The 15,742-nt window shown below is 54.5% G+C and overlaps 1 protein-coding gene across 1 annotated transcript in view; it reads left to right on the top strand.

Annotated features, from left to right (window-relative positions):
- Window positions 1-463: 463 nt before the first annotated feature.
- Window positions 464-15,742, top strand: part of hdac6 (histone deacetylase 6) — a gene marked incomplete at its 3' end in the record, with an annotated part of 49,488 nt that continues 34,209 nt past the window's right edge. The window contains exons 1-8 of the mRNA XM_072250257.1: window positions 464-679; window positions 1,225-1,322; window positions 2,270-2,374; window positions 2,819-2,887; window positions 5,676-5,802; window positions 6,751-6,816; window positions 11,916-11,975; window positions 12,606-12,695. Of these exons, the coding sequence (XP_072106358.1) occupies window positions 479-679; window positions 1,225-1,322; window positions 2,270-2,374; window positions 2,819-2,887; window positions 5,676-5,802; window positions 6,751-6,816; window positions 11,916-11,975; window positions 12,606-12,695 (816 nt within the window). The remainder of the gene's footprint in view (window positions 680-1,224; window positions 1,323-2,269; window positions 2,375-2,818; window positions 2,888-5,675; window positions 5,803-6,750; window positions 6,817-11,915; window positions 11,976-12,605; window positions 12,696-15,742) is intronic.

Raw genomic sequence — 15,742 nt, 5'->3', positions numbered from 1 at the left:
CCTCTTTCACTGCTGGCTCACGGTACAACTCCCAGAGTTACCCCGTTCTGCAGGCAAACGGAAACAGGAAGTCAAAGGAGCAAGGTTGGGTGCCCACGTGTGAAGGGGAACAGGTTGCTGGGGTACAGGGAGTGAGGAAGAATGGCTGATTCAATCCACTGGCACTCCATAGCTGAACAACTTCCTCCCTCATTACAATTGGTGAGTTACAGAGCACTACAGCACAGAAACAGGCCCTTCGGCCCACCCTGTCTGTGCAAGCCTGGTTTTCTGTCTCATCCCATCTACCTGCACCCAATAGAGACCTGTTCACTTATCCTTGTGTATGCACGTTCACACACACGCGTGCCGATTCCCTCCATGGGAGTTGTCCAGACGGTGGGTGTGTTTGCGTCTGAGCTGAGCCATGTGGATGTCTGTATGGAGGGGTGCGAGCAGGAGGAGCTGAGATGGAGCCTTACATTCAGGTGACGAGGGAATGGCCCTCACCATGGCCTCCTCTTCCAGCGCTTCTCGCCAGGGCTTGCAAGGGAGGAGGGCAGTGCCAAAGATGTGTCTAACCGTTCAGACTTCCCTTCCCAGCTCGGACTACATCGAACAGATAAAGTCGACGGAGAATATGAGTGAGAATGAGCTGAGGTCCCTGGCCAGCACCTACCACAAGGTCTTTCTCCACGAGGTGAGTCTCCACCTCACCTGCCCCAGGTTCTGTCTGGACAGATGACCCCACTCTCTCTCTCTCTCTCTATGTCTAAATCTCATCTGTCCTGTCACTACACAGAGCAGGGGCTGTTCGAGAGCAGGGATGATAAACTGGGAGTGTAAATGGCAAGGGTGAGGTCGCATTGGGGGTGTGGACAGTGGTTGTGAATGGGAAGAGGTGGGGTCCCATTGGGAGTGTGGGCGTTGGGAGTGAATGGGAAGCTGTGGGGTCCCATTGAGAGTGTGGACGTTGGGAATGAATGGAAGCTGTGGGGTCCCATTGAGAGTGTGGACGTTGGGAATGAATGGAAGCTGTGGGGTCCCATTGAGAGTGTGGACGTTGGGAATGAATGGGAGCTGTGGGGTCCCATTGGGATTGTGGACGTTGGGAATGAATGGGAAGCTGTAGGTCCCATTGGGATTGTGGACGTTGGGAATGAATGGGAAGCTGTAGGTCCCATTGGGAGTGTGGACGCCAGGGCTGAGCTGCTGTCACTGCCCCCTCTTGTGTGTCATTTACAGAAGACGTACTCTGCTAGCTGCCTGGCTGTGGGCTGTGTGCTACAGGTAGTGGATCAGGTGATGGAGAGACAGGTCAGGAATGGGATGGCAGTTGTCAGGTTAGTGTCATGGTAAACGTCACAGTGACCGTCCTCCTCGCTCCTAACGTCCTCTCACTCCACCTTCACCTTCCCTGCACTTAAACACTGTGATGCCCTTCAATCTGAGGCCTCTACAGTAGTACCTTTCCTCTCCCCATACACCTCCAAGTACTTGTTCGACCTTCCACTGGTCTCTTGAGCTGAGAAACCTTGTACACTGAGGTCCCTCTGTCCCTCGACATTCCCCACCATTCACGGTGTGAGTCCTACCCTTGTACACTGAGATCCCTCTGTCCCTCGACACTCTCCACCATTCACGGTGTGAGTCCTACCCTTGTATATCGAATTCCCTCTGTCTGTCGACACTCCCCACCATTTATGCTGTGTGTCCTACCCTAGTTCACCAAGGTCCTTCTGTCTGTCCATACTCCCCACCATTCACGGTGTGTGTCCGACCCTTGTACATCGAGGTCTCTCTGTCCCTCGACACTCCCCATCATTCATGGTATGTGACTGACCCTCGTACACCGAGGTCCCTCTGTCCCTCAACACTTCCTGTCCCCCATTCACAGTGTGTGTCCTACCCTTGTACACCAAGGTCCCTCTGCCCCTCGACACTCCTCACCACTCACGGTGTGTGTCCTACCCTTATACGCTGAGGTCCCTCTGTCCCTCGACACTCCCCACCATTCGTGGTATGTGACTGACCCTCGTACACCGAGGTCCCTCTGTCCTTCAACACTTCCCATCCCCCATTCACAGTGTGTGTCCTACCCTTGTACACCAAGGTCCCTCTGCCCTTCGACACTCCCCACCACTCACGGTGTGTGTCCTACCCTTATACACTGAGGTCCCTCTGTCCCTCGACACTCCCCACCATTCCTGCCTTGCCCTGTCCAATGCGTGTTGTTGCCTGGCCGCTGGGTGCCCCTACGACCACCTGACCCTGTCCCATGTCTCTGCAGACCTCCTGGACACAACGCACTCAGCAACGCTGCCAACGGCTACAGCATCTTCAACAACCTTGCGATTGCAGCCAAGTACGCCCAGAAAAAGCATAGAGCAGAACGGTGAGTGAGAGGTGTGGCGTCGTGTTGAAGCGGTGGTGGGGTGGGGGGATGCTGGGAGGCGGAGGGGGCTGGGCAGGTCGCAGCGACAGAGGAATAGTGGTACCTGGCGGTGTGGGAGGATTGAGGAGAGGCCTCGGGGAGGATGCGTCAGACTGGAGTAGGTGAGGGCAGGCTTGGAGTAGATTGGCGATGGGGCTTCTGAGAGGATGAGGCAGAGCCCGATGGTGGAGGGAATATTTTCTGATGGAGGGATTCTGGGGAAGGTGGAAATTGAGGGAGGGGGGGCTCAGAGCCTGTGGCACAGGGAGTCTGTGCCTCTAGGGACGCAGCTTGGAGTGGGTGACTCCAGTCGGAGGTGGGGAAGGGAGGGGTGTAGGAGTGTCGTCCGTACACCCTGCTGCCGATTTGATATCCAGCCTGCTATCTGTCTCTCCCTCTCTGCAGGGTGCTAATTGTGGACTGGGACATTCACCACGGTCAGGGAACACAGTACGTCTTCGAGGACGACCCCAGGTACACAGCCTTCATTCGAAACGGACCCTGACCACTCTGTACTCATTAATTTAATGGGTAAATCTAATTCCTCCTTTACCCTTGCACAATCTAATCCCTCCTTTACCCCACACAATCCAATCTCCCCCTTTACCCCTACACAGTCTAATCCCCCCCTTACACCTACACAATCTAATTCTCTTTCCCCTACACAATCTATTGCCCCCTTCACCACTATACAAACTAGTTCCTCTCCTTTTCAACAGACTCTCATCAAGTTTAATCCCAACGTCCCTGTCTCGTGACGTCAGTCAGTATCCTCTGTGGTCTTATTCCCTATTTCCCACGCAATTCACTCTTTCACCCAGAAATTCCCCTCCTCACTCTTTCCCCAAATCCGTCTGGGCCCTCTTCTGCACAATCACCGCGTGCCTCGTCCCCCCTCAGTCTCTGACCCACCCACTCAGTTCGGTCGTGAGGAGGTGTGTGCTGGTTTGCAAGTGTGCTGATGTGTGTGGTTACACGATGCACCTTTGCTCACCATATGTCTTTCATCGGCTCGTTATTGTCACAAATACCAAGATGCAAATCTCTGTATCTCACATCGGTACATTGAGACAGTGCAAAGAAAAGCAGAAATTGCAGTTCAGACAGGAGCCACAATGAGGTTGTGATGTCAAGAGTCCGTCTCATCACACGGTGGGACAGTTCAGTAGTTTTATAACAGCGGGATAGAAACTGTCCTTGATGTCTGGTGGTACATTTCTCCAAGGATCGTCACCTCATCGTGCTGGGGAGGCTTGAGAGTTCCTGGCATCTCGAGAGCGATGCCTTCTGGATCTAGGCTCCTGGTAGGGTCACTCCTACCGGTAAGATCAAGGGAGAAGGATCCGTACAAAAAGCAATCCCACCAAAGCCTCAACAGTGAAGCTGCCGGATGTAGACACATCACAAGGGCAGTGAGAAGTCTCCAGTCGGCTTGGCTTCTCACTGAACCCTGAACCCAATCTGTCAAGGACCATGTGGTGGCTGCCCACACATCAGCCTCCCCACGTTAAACAAAGTTGCATACAGGTGTTCTCCATTTAGGGGACAGCCTCTTGGGAGAACATCATACCCGACTTGAGTGATCGCACTACATACAGTTGCAGGAAAAAGTTTGTGAAACCTTTGCCAGTACCTTGTTTTCTTCATTCATTACTCATAAAATGTGGTCTGATCTTCATCTAATTTTCAATAGTACACTAACACATTCTGGCTAAATTAATAACACACAAACAACTGTGCTTTTCATGGCTTTATTGAACATGTTGTTTAATCATTCACAGTCCAGGCTGGAAAAGGTGTGAAAACCCTTGTATTGAATAACTGGTAGAACCTCCATTAGCAGCAATAACCTCCACCAAACGTTTCTTGTAGCTGCTGATCAGACTTACACAAATGTGAGAAGAAATTTTTAGACTATTCCTCCATATAAAACTATTTCAGTTCATTAATATTTCTGGAATACCTTACATTAACAGCCCTCTTCAGGTTATGCCACAGCATCTTAGTTAGGTTCAGGTCTGGACTCTGACTTGGCCATTCCAAAGTTTCTTGTTTTTAAACTATTCTGCTATTGATTTACTCTTGTGCTTTGGATCATTGTCTTGTTGCATCATCCAACTTCTATTAAGCTGCAGGTGACAGACTGCTACCCTGACATTCTCCTGTAAAAGATCTTGATAAAATTTTGAGGCAGCAAAGCAGCCCCAAACCATGATACTCCTTCCCTAATGCTTCACAGTTGGGATAAGGTTTTGGTGTTTGTGCATTTCTGCCAAAAAATTCAACTTTCATCTCATATATCCACAGAAGCATTGTGGAACATCCAAATGGCCTTTTGCAAACTTGCAATGTGCAGCAATGTTTTATTTTGGAGAGCAGTGGTTTCCTCTGTAGCGTCCTTCCATGAACACCATTCTTGTTCGATGTTTTTCTTATGGTGGACACATGATCAGAGACTTTATTAAGTTCCAGAGATTTCTGCAGGTCTTTTCCTGTAACCCTTGGGTTCTTTTTCAACTCCTTCTTGGTGTGATCTTTGCAGGATGCCCACTCCTAGGGAGAGTAGCAACAGCACTGAATTTCCTCCATTTGTAGACAATTTCTCTCACTGTGGACTGATGAACACTCAGATCTTTAGAAATGCTTTTGTAGCCTTTTCCAGCTTCTTGTATCTTCTAAGGTCCTCAAAGTTGATTTGGTCAAGGCATGGTTAACATAAACAGATTTTCCTTGAGAAGGGGAGGCCCTATCAGTAATCTGACTTCGTGTGTCTTTTTTATAGGACAGGGCACCTCTACAACCCACACCTTCAATCTCATCTCTTTGATTGGAAAACCTGACTCCAAATAGCTTTTGTGGAAGGCATTACCCCAGAGTTGGGCGAGTGAGGGGGTGAACCTGACGGTGATTGTTTAAATGGTGTACTCAGTATTGACAAGAAGTACAATTGTTTGTGTGTTATTGGTTTAGGTTCACAAACTTTTTCTTGCAACTCTGTGTGTGTGTGTGTGTGTGTGTGTGTTTGTCTGTGTGGCCATGGGGTGCCTGTAAATACTGCTCCCTCCCCTCATCCCCCACTGAGTGTACCTCTGTTACCCCTCATTCTCTCTCATTACCACCTCAATCTCTCCCCGAGTCTACCCCTTGTCTCCCCTCCATGTTTCCTCCTCTTAGTCTCTCCTCACCATTCTCTTCCCTCTCTATCCCCCACCTCCCCCGCTCTCTGCCCCCACCCACCTCACTCTTTGTCCTCGTACTGCAGTGTGCTCTACTTCTCCATTCACCGGTATGAACACGGCGACTTCTGGCCCCACCTGCCCGAGTCGGACTGCACCACCGTCGGGGGAGGCTTTGGCCGGGGCTACAACATCAACGTGCCCTGGAACAAGGCGAGTCTTGTGGCTGGGGGCGGGGGGGGGTGGGCGAGTGAGGGGATGGATAAGCAGCAGTGGTGCGGGGCTGAGGGGGGGAGGGAGGAGGGTCTGTCTGGTGGGTGGGACGGAGGTGAGTCTGTGTGTGGGCGGGAGGAGGGTCGGTGTTTGAGTGGACAGTTGGGAGGCGTGTGGGTGGGAGGGAAGGAGGGGGTGGTCAGTGTGTGGGTGGGAGAGAGGGAGGGCTGCCTGTCTTTGAAAGGGGTGGGGTGAGCTGCGAAGGAACAGTTCCCAGGACCGTAGGTTAATGTTTCAAAGTTTCAAAGGTACATTAATGTCTGAGAAATGTATACAATATACATCCTGAAATGCTTTTTCTTCGCCAAACACCTACTCCTTCCTGACCACCTCTCCCACAGCACGGCACTCCCTCCTCACCGCCCCTCCCACAGAGCGGCACTCCCTCCTCACCGCCCCTCCCACAGAGCAGCAATCCCTCCTCACCGCCCCCCCACAGAGTGGCACTCCCTCCTCACCGCCCCTCCCACAGAGCAGCACTCCCTCCTCACCGCCCCTCCCACAGAGTGGCACTCCCTCCTCACCGCCCCTCCCACAGAGCAGCAATCCCTCCTCACCGCCCCCCCACAGAGTGGCACTCCCTCCTCACCGCCCCTCCCACAGAGCAGCACTCCCTCCTCACCGCCCCTCCCACAGAGTGGCACTCCCTCCTCACCGCCCCTCCCACAGAGCAGCAATCCCTCCACAGCTCCCCCCCCCCAGCATGGTGCTGCCCCCTCACTGCCTTCCCACAGCACTGCCCCTCGTCAGGAGAGGAGCACGTGGAGTTTTCAGTTACTGCAGTCAGTGTGAGGATTCTGCATGAGCTGCTGTTAATTCGCCTGTACTGACTGCCCATCCTGTCCCTGGCACCACTCACCTCATTTTTCTCTCTCTCTCCCTCCACAGACGGGCATGTCAGATGCAGATTACATCGCGGCCTTCCACAACATCCTGATCCCGGTCGCACACGAGGTGAGTGCAGGCACGAGGGGGGGAGGCTGGCAGGAGCAGAGCGAGTGAGTGGAGGGGCTCTGGCTGAAGGTGCGAGGGAACTGAGTCAGCCCGGGAGGTTGGACAGAGGGGAGTAAGGGGGTCTGGCTGCGTTGGATCACTCGGTGAAAGGGTGCAGATGAGGTTCACCAGGATGCCGCCTGGGTCGGAGGGTCTGACCGACAAGGAGAGGGTGGACAAACTTGCGTTGTTTTCTCTGGAGCGCTGGAGACCTGATAGAAGTGCACAGAGTTATACAATGTGGAAAGAGGCCCTTCAGCCCGACTCCTCCGTGCTAACCAAGGCATCTTCCTGCGTTATTACCATTTGCCTGCATTCGGTCAAAGTCAAGTTTAGTCAGACGCACAAGTCTCTGTGTGTTCAGGTGCAGCAGCATCCAGAGCACATCACTGAACTCGTCCCACAACCTCTGAACTTTGATCATCGCCTCAGAAGCACATTCACAAAACACCATGAGTCAAACTTAAATCAGTCAGAACAAAATGAGGCACAAAATGGTAGATTGAGCACCATTTGTTTTATTTACTTTTCTTCTGAATGTTGCCTATTTTATTTAATGTTGTTTACAGAACAGGTCCTTCTGGATCACCAACCCACACTGCCCAGCAACCCACCAGTTTAACCCCAGCCTAACACAGGACAATTTACAGTAATTAATTAACCTGATAACCGGTACATCTTTGGACTGTGGGAACATTTCCCACGTGGTTATGGGAAAACTTGCAAATTCCTCACGGGCTGAGGTGGGAATTGAACCCCAGGTCGCGGTACTGTAAAGCGTTGTGCTAACCACTACGCTACTGTGCCGCACTGAGAAAGCAACTCTTTGTTACTCTCAAGGGGTTTACTTATTGAGATACAAGGCAGAACAGGCCCTTCCAGTCATGGTGGCCGGAAACCCCCCCCCCCCCAATTAAACCGCAGCCTAATCATGCGACAATTTGCACCAACCAATTAAACTTACCAACCAGTACATCTTTAGACTGTGGGAGGAAACCAGAGTACCCAGAGGAAACACACACCTGGTCACAGGGAGAACATACAAACTCATTACAGGCAGCGGGGGAACTAAACTCTGTTTGCCTGTACTGTAACCAACCTACTTAACTGTAACCTAATCACAGGGCAATTTACAATGACCAATTAACCTACACAGTGCGTCTTTGGTTTGTGGGAGGAAACTGTAGCACCCGGAGGAAACCCACGCGGTCATGGGGAGAACGTACAGCCTTCTTTATGGAGGCTGTCGGAATGGAGCTCCGAACTCCGATGCCCTGAGCCGTAATAGCATTGCGCCAACCGAGGTGCGTATCTGATGCTGTGTGCCTTTGATGCTGCTACAGGCAGGTTTCTGTGTGTGTGAGACAATGAACTTGGCTTTGACGTCCTTACTCAGCATTTGGAGGCTGTTCCAGTACTTCTGAGTTGGTTAAAGAAAAGCTCAGCTCGAGTGCTTGAGAGCTGAAAGGATCGTGGCTGTGCTGTCCAGCTCCACGGTGCAGAGCGCCTTCTGAGACCAAGACCCTCCCTGTGAATGTGGGCAGTGCTTGTGCAGAGAGGCATGGGAGAAGGAGCACTGGGCGTGAGCCTCAGAGCTGACAGAATGAGGGGCTGCATTAGACTACAGACCGCTGGAAACCGGAGCCGTGATCAGCAGTCTGCAAGTTGTAGCGAGGCACGGGTTAATACTATAGACCATAAGACTTGGGAGCAGAATTAGGCCATTTGGCCTGTCAAGTCTGCTCCACCATTCCATCATGGCTGATTTATTATCCTTCTCAACTTTTCTCCTACCTTCTCCCCTAAACCACTGGCACCTGACTAATCAATAACTTTGTACTTTATAGTCGCCAAACAATTGATACTAGAGCGTACAATCATCACAACGATATTTGACTCTGCGCTTCCCACTCCCTGGAGTACAAATCAATAGTAAATATTAAAAAATTAAATTATAAATCATAAATAGAAAATGGAAAGTAAGGTAGTGGGAAAAAAACAAGAGGCAGATCCGGACATTTGGAGGGTATGGCCCAGATCCGGGTCAGGATCCGTTCAGCAGTCTTATCACAGTTGGAAAGAAGCTGTTCCCAAATCTGGCCGTACGAGTCTTCAAGCTCCTGAGCCTTCTCCCGGAGGGAAGAGGGATGAAAAGTGTGTTGGCTGGGTGGGTCGTGTCCTTGATCATCCTGGCAGCACTGCTCCGACAGCGTGCGGTGTAAAGTGAGTCCACGGATGGAAGAATGGTTTGTGTGATGTGCTGCGCCGTGTTCACGATCTTCTGCAGCTTCTTCCGGTCTTGGACAGGACAACTTCCTTAAATAACTTCTCAATCTCTGCTCTGAATACACCCAGTGACTTGGCTCCTGCAGCCGTCTATCAATGAATTCCACAGGTTCACCACCCTCTGGCTAAAGAAATTCCTCCTCATCTCTGTTCTAAAGGTTCTGAGACTGCACCCTCTGGTCCAATAAAGGAAACATTCTCTCTCTACATGTCCACTCTATGCAGGCCTTCCAACAGTAGGTTCAAATGAGATTTCCTCCTCATTCTTCTAAACTCTGGCAAGTACAGGCCTTGAGCCTTCAAACACTCCTCGTTTCCAGCATCTCATGAACCTTCTCTGGACCCTCGTCCGTGCAAGCACACCTTTTCTTCCATAAGGGAGCCAGGACATCTCAATACTCCAAGTGCAGTCTTATCAACGTATTGTAAAACCTCAGCATTCCATCCTTGCTTTTGTATTCTAGTCGTCGCGAAATGAATGCTAACATTGCATATGCTTTCCTTACCTCCGACTCAACCTGCAAGTTAACCCTGGTGATAGTTACAGTTCTGCTGAAGGGTCTCGGCCCGAAACACCGACTGTACCCTTTTCCATAGATGCTGCCTGGCCTGCTGAATTCCTCCAGCATTTTGTGTGTGTTGCTTGGATTTTGAGGATCTGCGGATTTCCCTTGATGATGGATGTTAACCTTTAGCCAGAGGGTGGTGAATAGCAGCCTGTTTGACTTTCTACCATCAGGCAGGAGACTCCAATACAAAACGACGAGAACGGTCAGGATGGAAATAGTTTCTTCCCCCAGGCCAGTAGGCTTCGGAACTCCCAGCCAGATCGCATTTGAAGTGTCACTGGTTAATCTGTTCTGTACCTTACGGTATTTAATCTATGCACTGGTTTGGAGAAGCGTCTCATTTCTATGTGCGTTTTATGGTATACTTTATATTTTATTGTAGCCAAACAATTGATACTAGAGCGTACAATCATCACAGCGATATTTGATTCTGCGCTTCCCGCTCCCTGGAGTACAAATCGATAGTAAATATTAAAAATTTAAATTGTAAATCATACATAGAAAATAGAAAAGGGAAAGTAAGGTAGTGCAAAAAAAACTGAGAGGCAGGTCCAGATATTTGGAGGGTACGGCCCAGATCCAGGTCAGGATCCGTTCAGCAGTCTTATCACAGTTGGAAAGAAGCTGTTCCCAAATCTGGCATATTTGGTATATACATGTATATAGTTAAATAACAATAAACAACTTGAGACTTGAGATCTGTGGAATTCATTGCCACAGATGGCTGTGGAGGCTAAGTCATTGGGTATATTTAAAGAGGAGACAGAGCCTTCTGTAGATTTGACCGATGGTGGTGGAGGAGGGGATATGTCCATGATGTACTGAGCTGAGTCCATTACTCTCTGCAGCTTCTCCAGCACTTTTGAGTCGCCATACCAGACGGTGATACACACCGTTAGACCTTAAGATATGGGAGTAGAATTCGGCCAGTTGGCCCGTTGAGCCTGTTCCGCCATTTCTTCACGCCTGATCCATTTTGCCTCATACCCCCAGTCTCCTGCCTTCTCCCTATATTCCTTCATCCTCTGACCAATCAAGAATCTGTCAACCTCCTGCCTTCAATATACCCAGAGACTTTGCCTCCACAGCCGCCTGTGACAAAGAATTCCACAGATTCACCACTCTGACAAATGAAATTCCTCCTCATTTCCACCTAAAAGGGCACCTTTCTATTCTAAGGCTCCCTCACCATAGGAAACATCCTCCCCACATCCACTCTATTGAGGCCTTTCAACAGTCAATAGGTTTCAATGAGGTCCCCCTCATTCCTCTGAATTCCAGTGAATGCAGGCCCAGAGCTCATATGACAAGCCTTTAAATCCCAGAATCATTTTTGTGAACCTCCTTTGAATCCTCTCCAAGATCATAGAAACATAGAAAACCTACAGCACAGTACAGGCCCTTCGGCAAACAAAGCTGTGCGGAACATGGCCGTACCTTAGAAGTTACCGAGGGTTACCCATAGCCCTCTATTTTTCTGAGCTCCGTGTACCTGTCCAGGAGTCTTTTAAAAGATCCTATCGTATCTGCCTCCACCACCGTTACCGGCAGCCCGTTCCACGCACACACCACTCTCTGCATAAAAAAACTTACCCTGACATGTCCTCTGAACCTACTCCCAAGCACCTTAAAACTATACCCTCTCATGCTAGCCATTTCAGCCCTGAGAAAAAGCCTGTCACCATCCACACGATCAATGCCTCTCATCATTTTATACACCCACGTGATCAATGCCTCTCATCAAGGGCTTTCAAATCCCTTACTCACTTTTCCTTCAGTTAGTCCTGACGAAGGGTCTCGGCCTGAAACGTCGACTGCACCTCTTCCTACAGATGCTGCCTGGCCTGCTGCGTTCACCAGCAACTTTGATGTGTGTTCCTCTCATCAGCTTATGCTTTCTTAGATGAGGAGCCAGAACAGCTCACAATACTCCAAGTGAGGCTTCATCAGTGTGTTTTATGTTCTAGTCGGGGTAGTTTCAGCAGAGGTTTGTTGGTGTTCAGTGAGAAGCCAGATCTCCTTAACCTTACTGGATGGTGTCCACTGGTCAGTGCCGACAAGGTGGACCGTATAGCCTGTTCACTGTCGCTCCCTCTGTTGGCAGGTGAGAGGGAGATGACAGGGTGGGGTTGGTTCAGACCTGACCTTGCAGTTAAGGTCTGTGGGCACTCTAACCTCCTCTCGCTCTCTCTTTCTCCCCTCCAGTTCCGACCTCACCTTGTCCTAGTGGCTGCTGGGTTCAATAGCACCATTGGAGACTCCCAGGTAAGAGGGTAGCCTGTGGGGGAGGCAGGGTCCGTGGTGAACTTCCCAGATCTCCCCGTGACTAAACACCCCTGGACCTCACCCCAACCACTCGGATCTACCTCGCTGTACCTCTTCCATCCCCCAGACTTCGACTCGCTTTCCACCCCCACCCACCTTCTTCGGGACGTGGGAGGGACCTGAAGCAACCAAGCGAAACCCAGGGGGTCACAGGGTGAATGTACAGAGTCTACGCACATGCACACTTACACACACACGCACGCGCGCGCAAACGCACACACACACACACGCACACACAGGCACGCACACACTCAGGCCCGCACACACAGATAGATGCACTCATACAAGTGCACAGTGACCGCACACGTGCACGCACGCACTTGCAGGTACACAGATGTGCAGGCAGACACAGAGGCACAGGCAGACAAAGAAGCAGACAGACAGACAGAGACACGCACAGAGAGGGAGACGTAGACAGACTCACACACTCGAAAGGGCAGACACACATTCAGATCAAACCCAGTGATCTGTGGCCACGACTCATGCTGAGCTCCAGGCCTGTCTGACTTGCCGAAAGTGTTTCCCGCAGTGGGACTGTCCCGCACTGACGCTCTCTTTTGCTGATTACAGGGGAATATGCTGGTGACCCCAGCCTGCTTCGCCCACCTCACTCACATGCTGATGCCTCTGGCCACCGGCAAACTGATCCTGTCCCTGGAGGTAAGGAAATGGACCCGGGTGGGACGTCCACTCACACCCCCAACCGACCCAGGTGGGACGTCCCCTCACACCCCCAACCGACCCGGGTGGGACGTCCCCTCACACCCCCAACCGACCCGGGTGGGACGTCCCCTCACACCCCCAACCGACCCGGGTGGGACGTCCCCTCACACCCCCAACCGACCCGGGTGGGACGTCCCCTCACACCCCCAACCGACCCGGGTGGAACATCTCCACGCACCCCCAACCGACCCGGGTGGGACATCCCCTCATACCCCCCAACCGACCCGGGTGGGACGTCCCCTCACACTCCCAACCGACCCGGGTGGGATGTCCCTTCACACCCCCAACCGACCCGGGTGGGACGTCCCCTCACACCCCCCAACCGACCTGGGTGGGACGTCCCCTCACACCCCCAACCGACCCGGGTGGGATGTCCCCTCACACCCCCCAACCGACCCGGGTGGGACGTCCCCTCACACCCCCGACGGACCCGGGTACGACATCTCCATGCAACCCCCAACCGACCCGGGTGGGACGTCCTCTCACCCCCCCAACCGACCCGGCTGGGACGTCTCCACGCACCTCCCAATGGGCCCGGGTGGGATGTCCCCTCACACCCCTGACGGACCCGGGTGGGACATCTCCACGCACCCCACAACCGACCCGGGTGGGACGTCCCCTCATACCCTGCAACCGACCCGGGTGGGACGTCTCCACGCACCCCCAACCGACCCGGGTGGGATGTCCCTTCACACCCCCAACTGACCCGGGTGGGACGTCCCCTCACACCCCCCAACCGACCTGGGTGGGACGTCCCCTCACACCCCCAACTGACCCGGGTGGGACGTCCCCTCACACCCCCCAACCGACCCGGGTGGGACGTCCCCTCACACCTCCCAACCGACCCGGGTGGGACGTCCCCTCACACCCCCAACCGACCCGGGTGGAACGTCTCCTCACACCCCCAACCGACCCGGGTGGAACATCTCCACGCACCCCCAACCGACCCGGGTGGGACGTCCCCTCACACCCCCAACCGACCCGGGTGGGATGTCCTCTCACCCCCAACGGACCCGGGTGGGACGTCCCGTCACACCCCCAACCGACCCGGGTGGGACGTCCCCTCACACCCCCAACCGACCCAGGTGGGACGTCCCCTCACACCCCCGACGGACCCGGTTACGACATCTCCACGCACCCCCCAACCGACCCGGGTGGGACGTCCTCTCACCCCCCAACCGACCCGGGTGGAACATCTCCACACACCCCCAACCGACCCGGGTGGGACGTCTCCACGCACCCCCAACCGACCCGGGTGGGATGTACCCTCATACCCCCCAACCGACCCGGGTGGGACGTCCTCTCACCCCCCAACCGACCCGGGTGGAACATCTCCACACACCCCCAACCGACCCGGCTGGGACGTCTCCATGCACCTCCGAATGAGCCCAGGTGGGATGTCCCCTCACACCCCTGACGGACCCGGGTGGGACATCTCCACACACCCCACAACTGACCCGGGTGGGACATCCCCTCATACCCCACAACCGACCCGGGTGGGACGTCTCCACGCACCCCCAACCGACCTGGGTGGGACGTCTCCACGCACCCCCAACCGACCCGGGTGGGACGTCCCCTCACACCCCCCAACCGACCTGGGTGGGACGTCCCCTCACACCCCCCAACCGACCTGGGTGGGACGTCCCCTCACACCCCCCAACCGACCCGGGTGGAACGTCTCCTCACACCCCCCAACCGACCTGGGTGGGACGTCCCCTCACACCCCCCAACCGACCCGGGTGGAACGTCTCCTCACACCCCCCAACCGACCCGGGTGGAACATCTCCACGCACCCCCAACCGACCCGGGTGGGATGTCCCCTCATACCCCCCAACCGACCCGGGTGGGACATCCCCTCACACCCCCAACGGACCCGGGTGGGACGTCCCCTCACACCCCCGACGGACCTGGGTACGACATCTCCACGCACCTCCCAACCGACCCGGGTGGGACATCCCCTCACACCCCCGACGGACCCGGGTAGGACATCTCCACGCACCCCACAACCGACCCGGGTGGGACGTCCCCTCACACCCCCCAACCGACCTGGGTGGAACTTCTCCACACAGCCCCAACCGACCCGGCTGGGTCGTCTCCACGCACCTCCCAATGGGCCCGGGTGGGATGTCCCCTCACACCCCCGACGGACCCGGGTAGGACATCTCCACGCACCCCACAACCGACCCGGGTGGGACGTCCCCTCACACCCCCCAACCGACCCGGGTGGGATGTCTCCACGCACCCCCAACCAAATCGGGTGGGACGTCCCCTCACACCCCCAACCGACCCGGGTGGGACGTCCCCTCACACCCCCAACCGACCCGGGTGGGACGTCCCCTCACACCACCCAACCGACCCGGGTGGGACGTCCCCTCACACCCCCCAACCGACCCAGGTGGAACATCTCCACGCACCTCCCAATGGACCCAGTTGGGACGTCCCCTCACACCCCCGACGGACCCGGGTACGACATCTCCACGCACCCCCCAACCGACCCGGGTGGAACTTCTCCACACACCCCCAACCGACCCGGCTGGGACGTCTCCACGCACCCCCAACTGACCCGGGTGGGATGTCCCCTCACACCCCTGATGGACCCGGGTGGGACGTCTCCACGCACCCCCAACCGACCCGAGTGGGACGTCCCCTCACACCCCCAACCGACCCGGGTGGGACGTCCCCTCACACCCCCAACCGACCCGGGTGGGACATCCCCTCATACCCCCCAACCGATCCGGGTGGGACGTCCCCTCACACTCCCAACTGACCCGGGTGGGATGTCCCTTCACACCCCCAACCGACCCGGGTGGGACGTCCCCTCACACCCCCCAACCGACCTGGGTGGGACGTCCCCTCACACCCCCAACCGACCCGGGTGGGATGTCCCCTCACACCCCCCAACCGACCCAGGTGGAACATCTCCACGCACCTCCCAATGGACCCAGTTGGGACGTCCCCTCACACCCCCGACGGACCCGGGTACG

This window comes from Mobula birostris, unplaced genomic scaffold (assembly GCF_030028105.1).
Source record: "Mobula birostris isolate sMobBir1 unplaced genomic scaffold, sMobBir1.hap1 scaffold_2527, whole genome shotgun sequence".
NCBI classification, from domain to species: domain Eukaryota; kingdom Metazoa; phylum Chordata; class Chondrichthyes; order Myliobatiformes; family Myliobatidae; genus Mobula; species Mobula birostris.
This window is presented reverse-complemented; position numbering and strand designations above follow the sequence as displayed.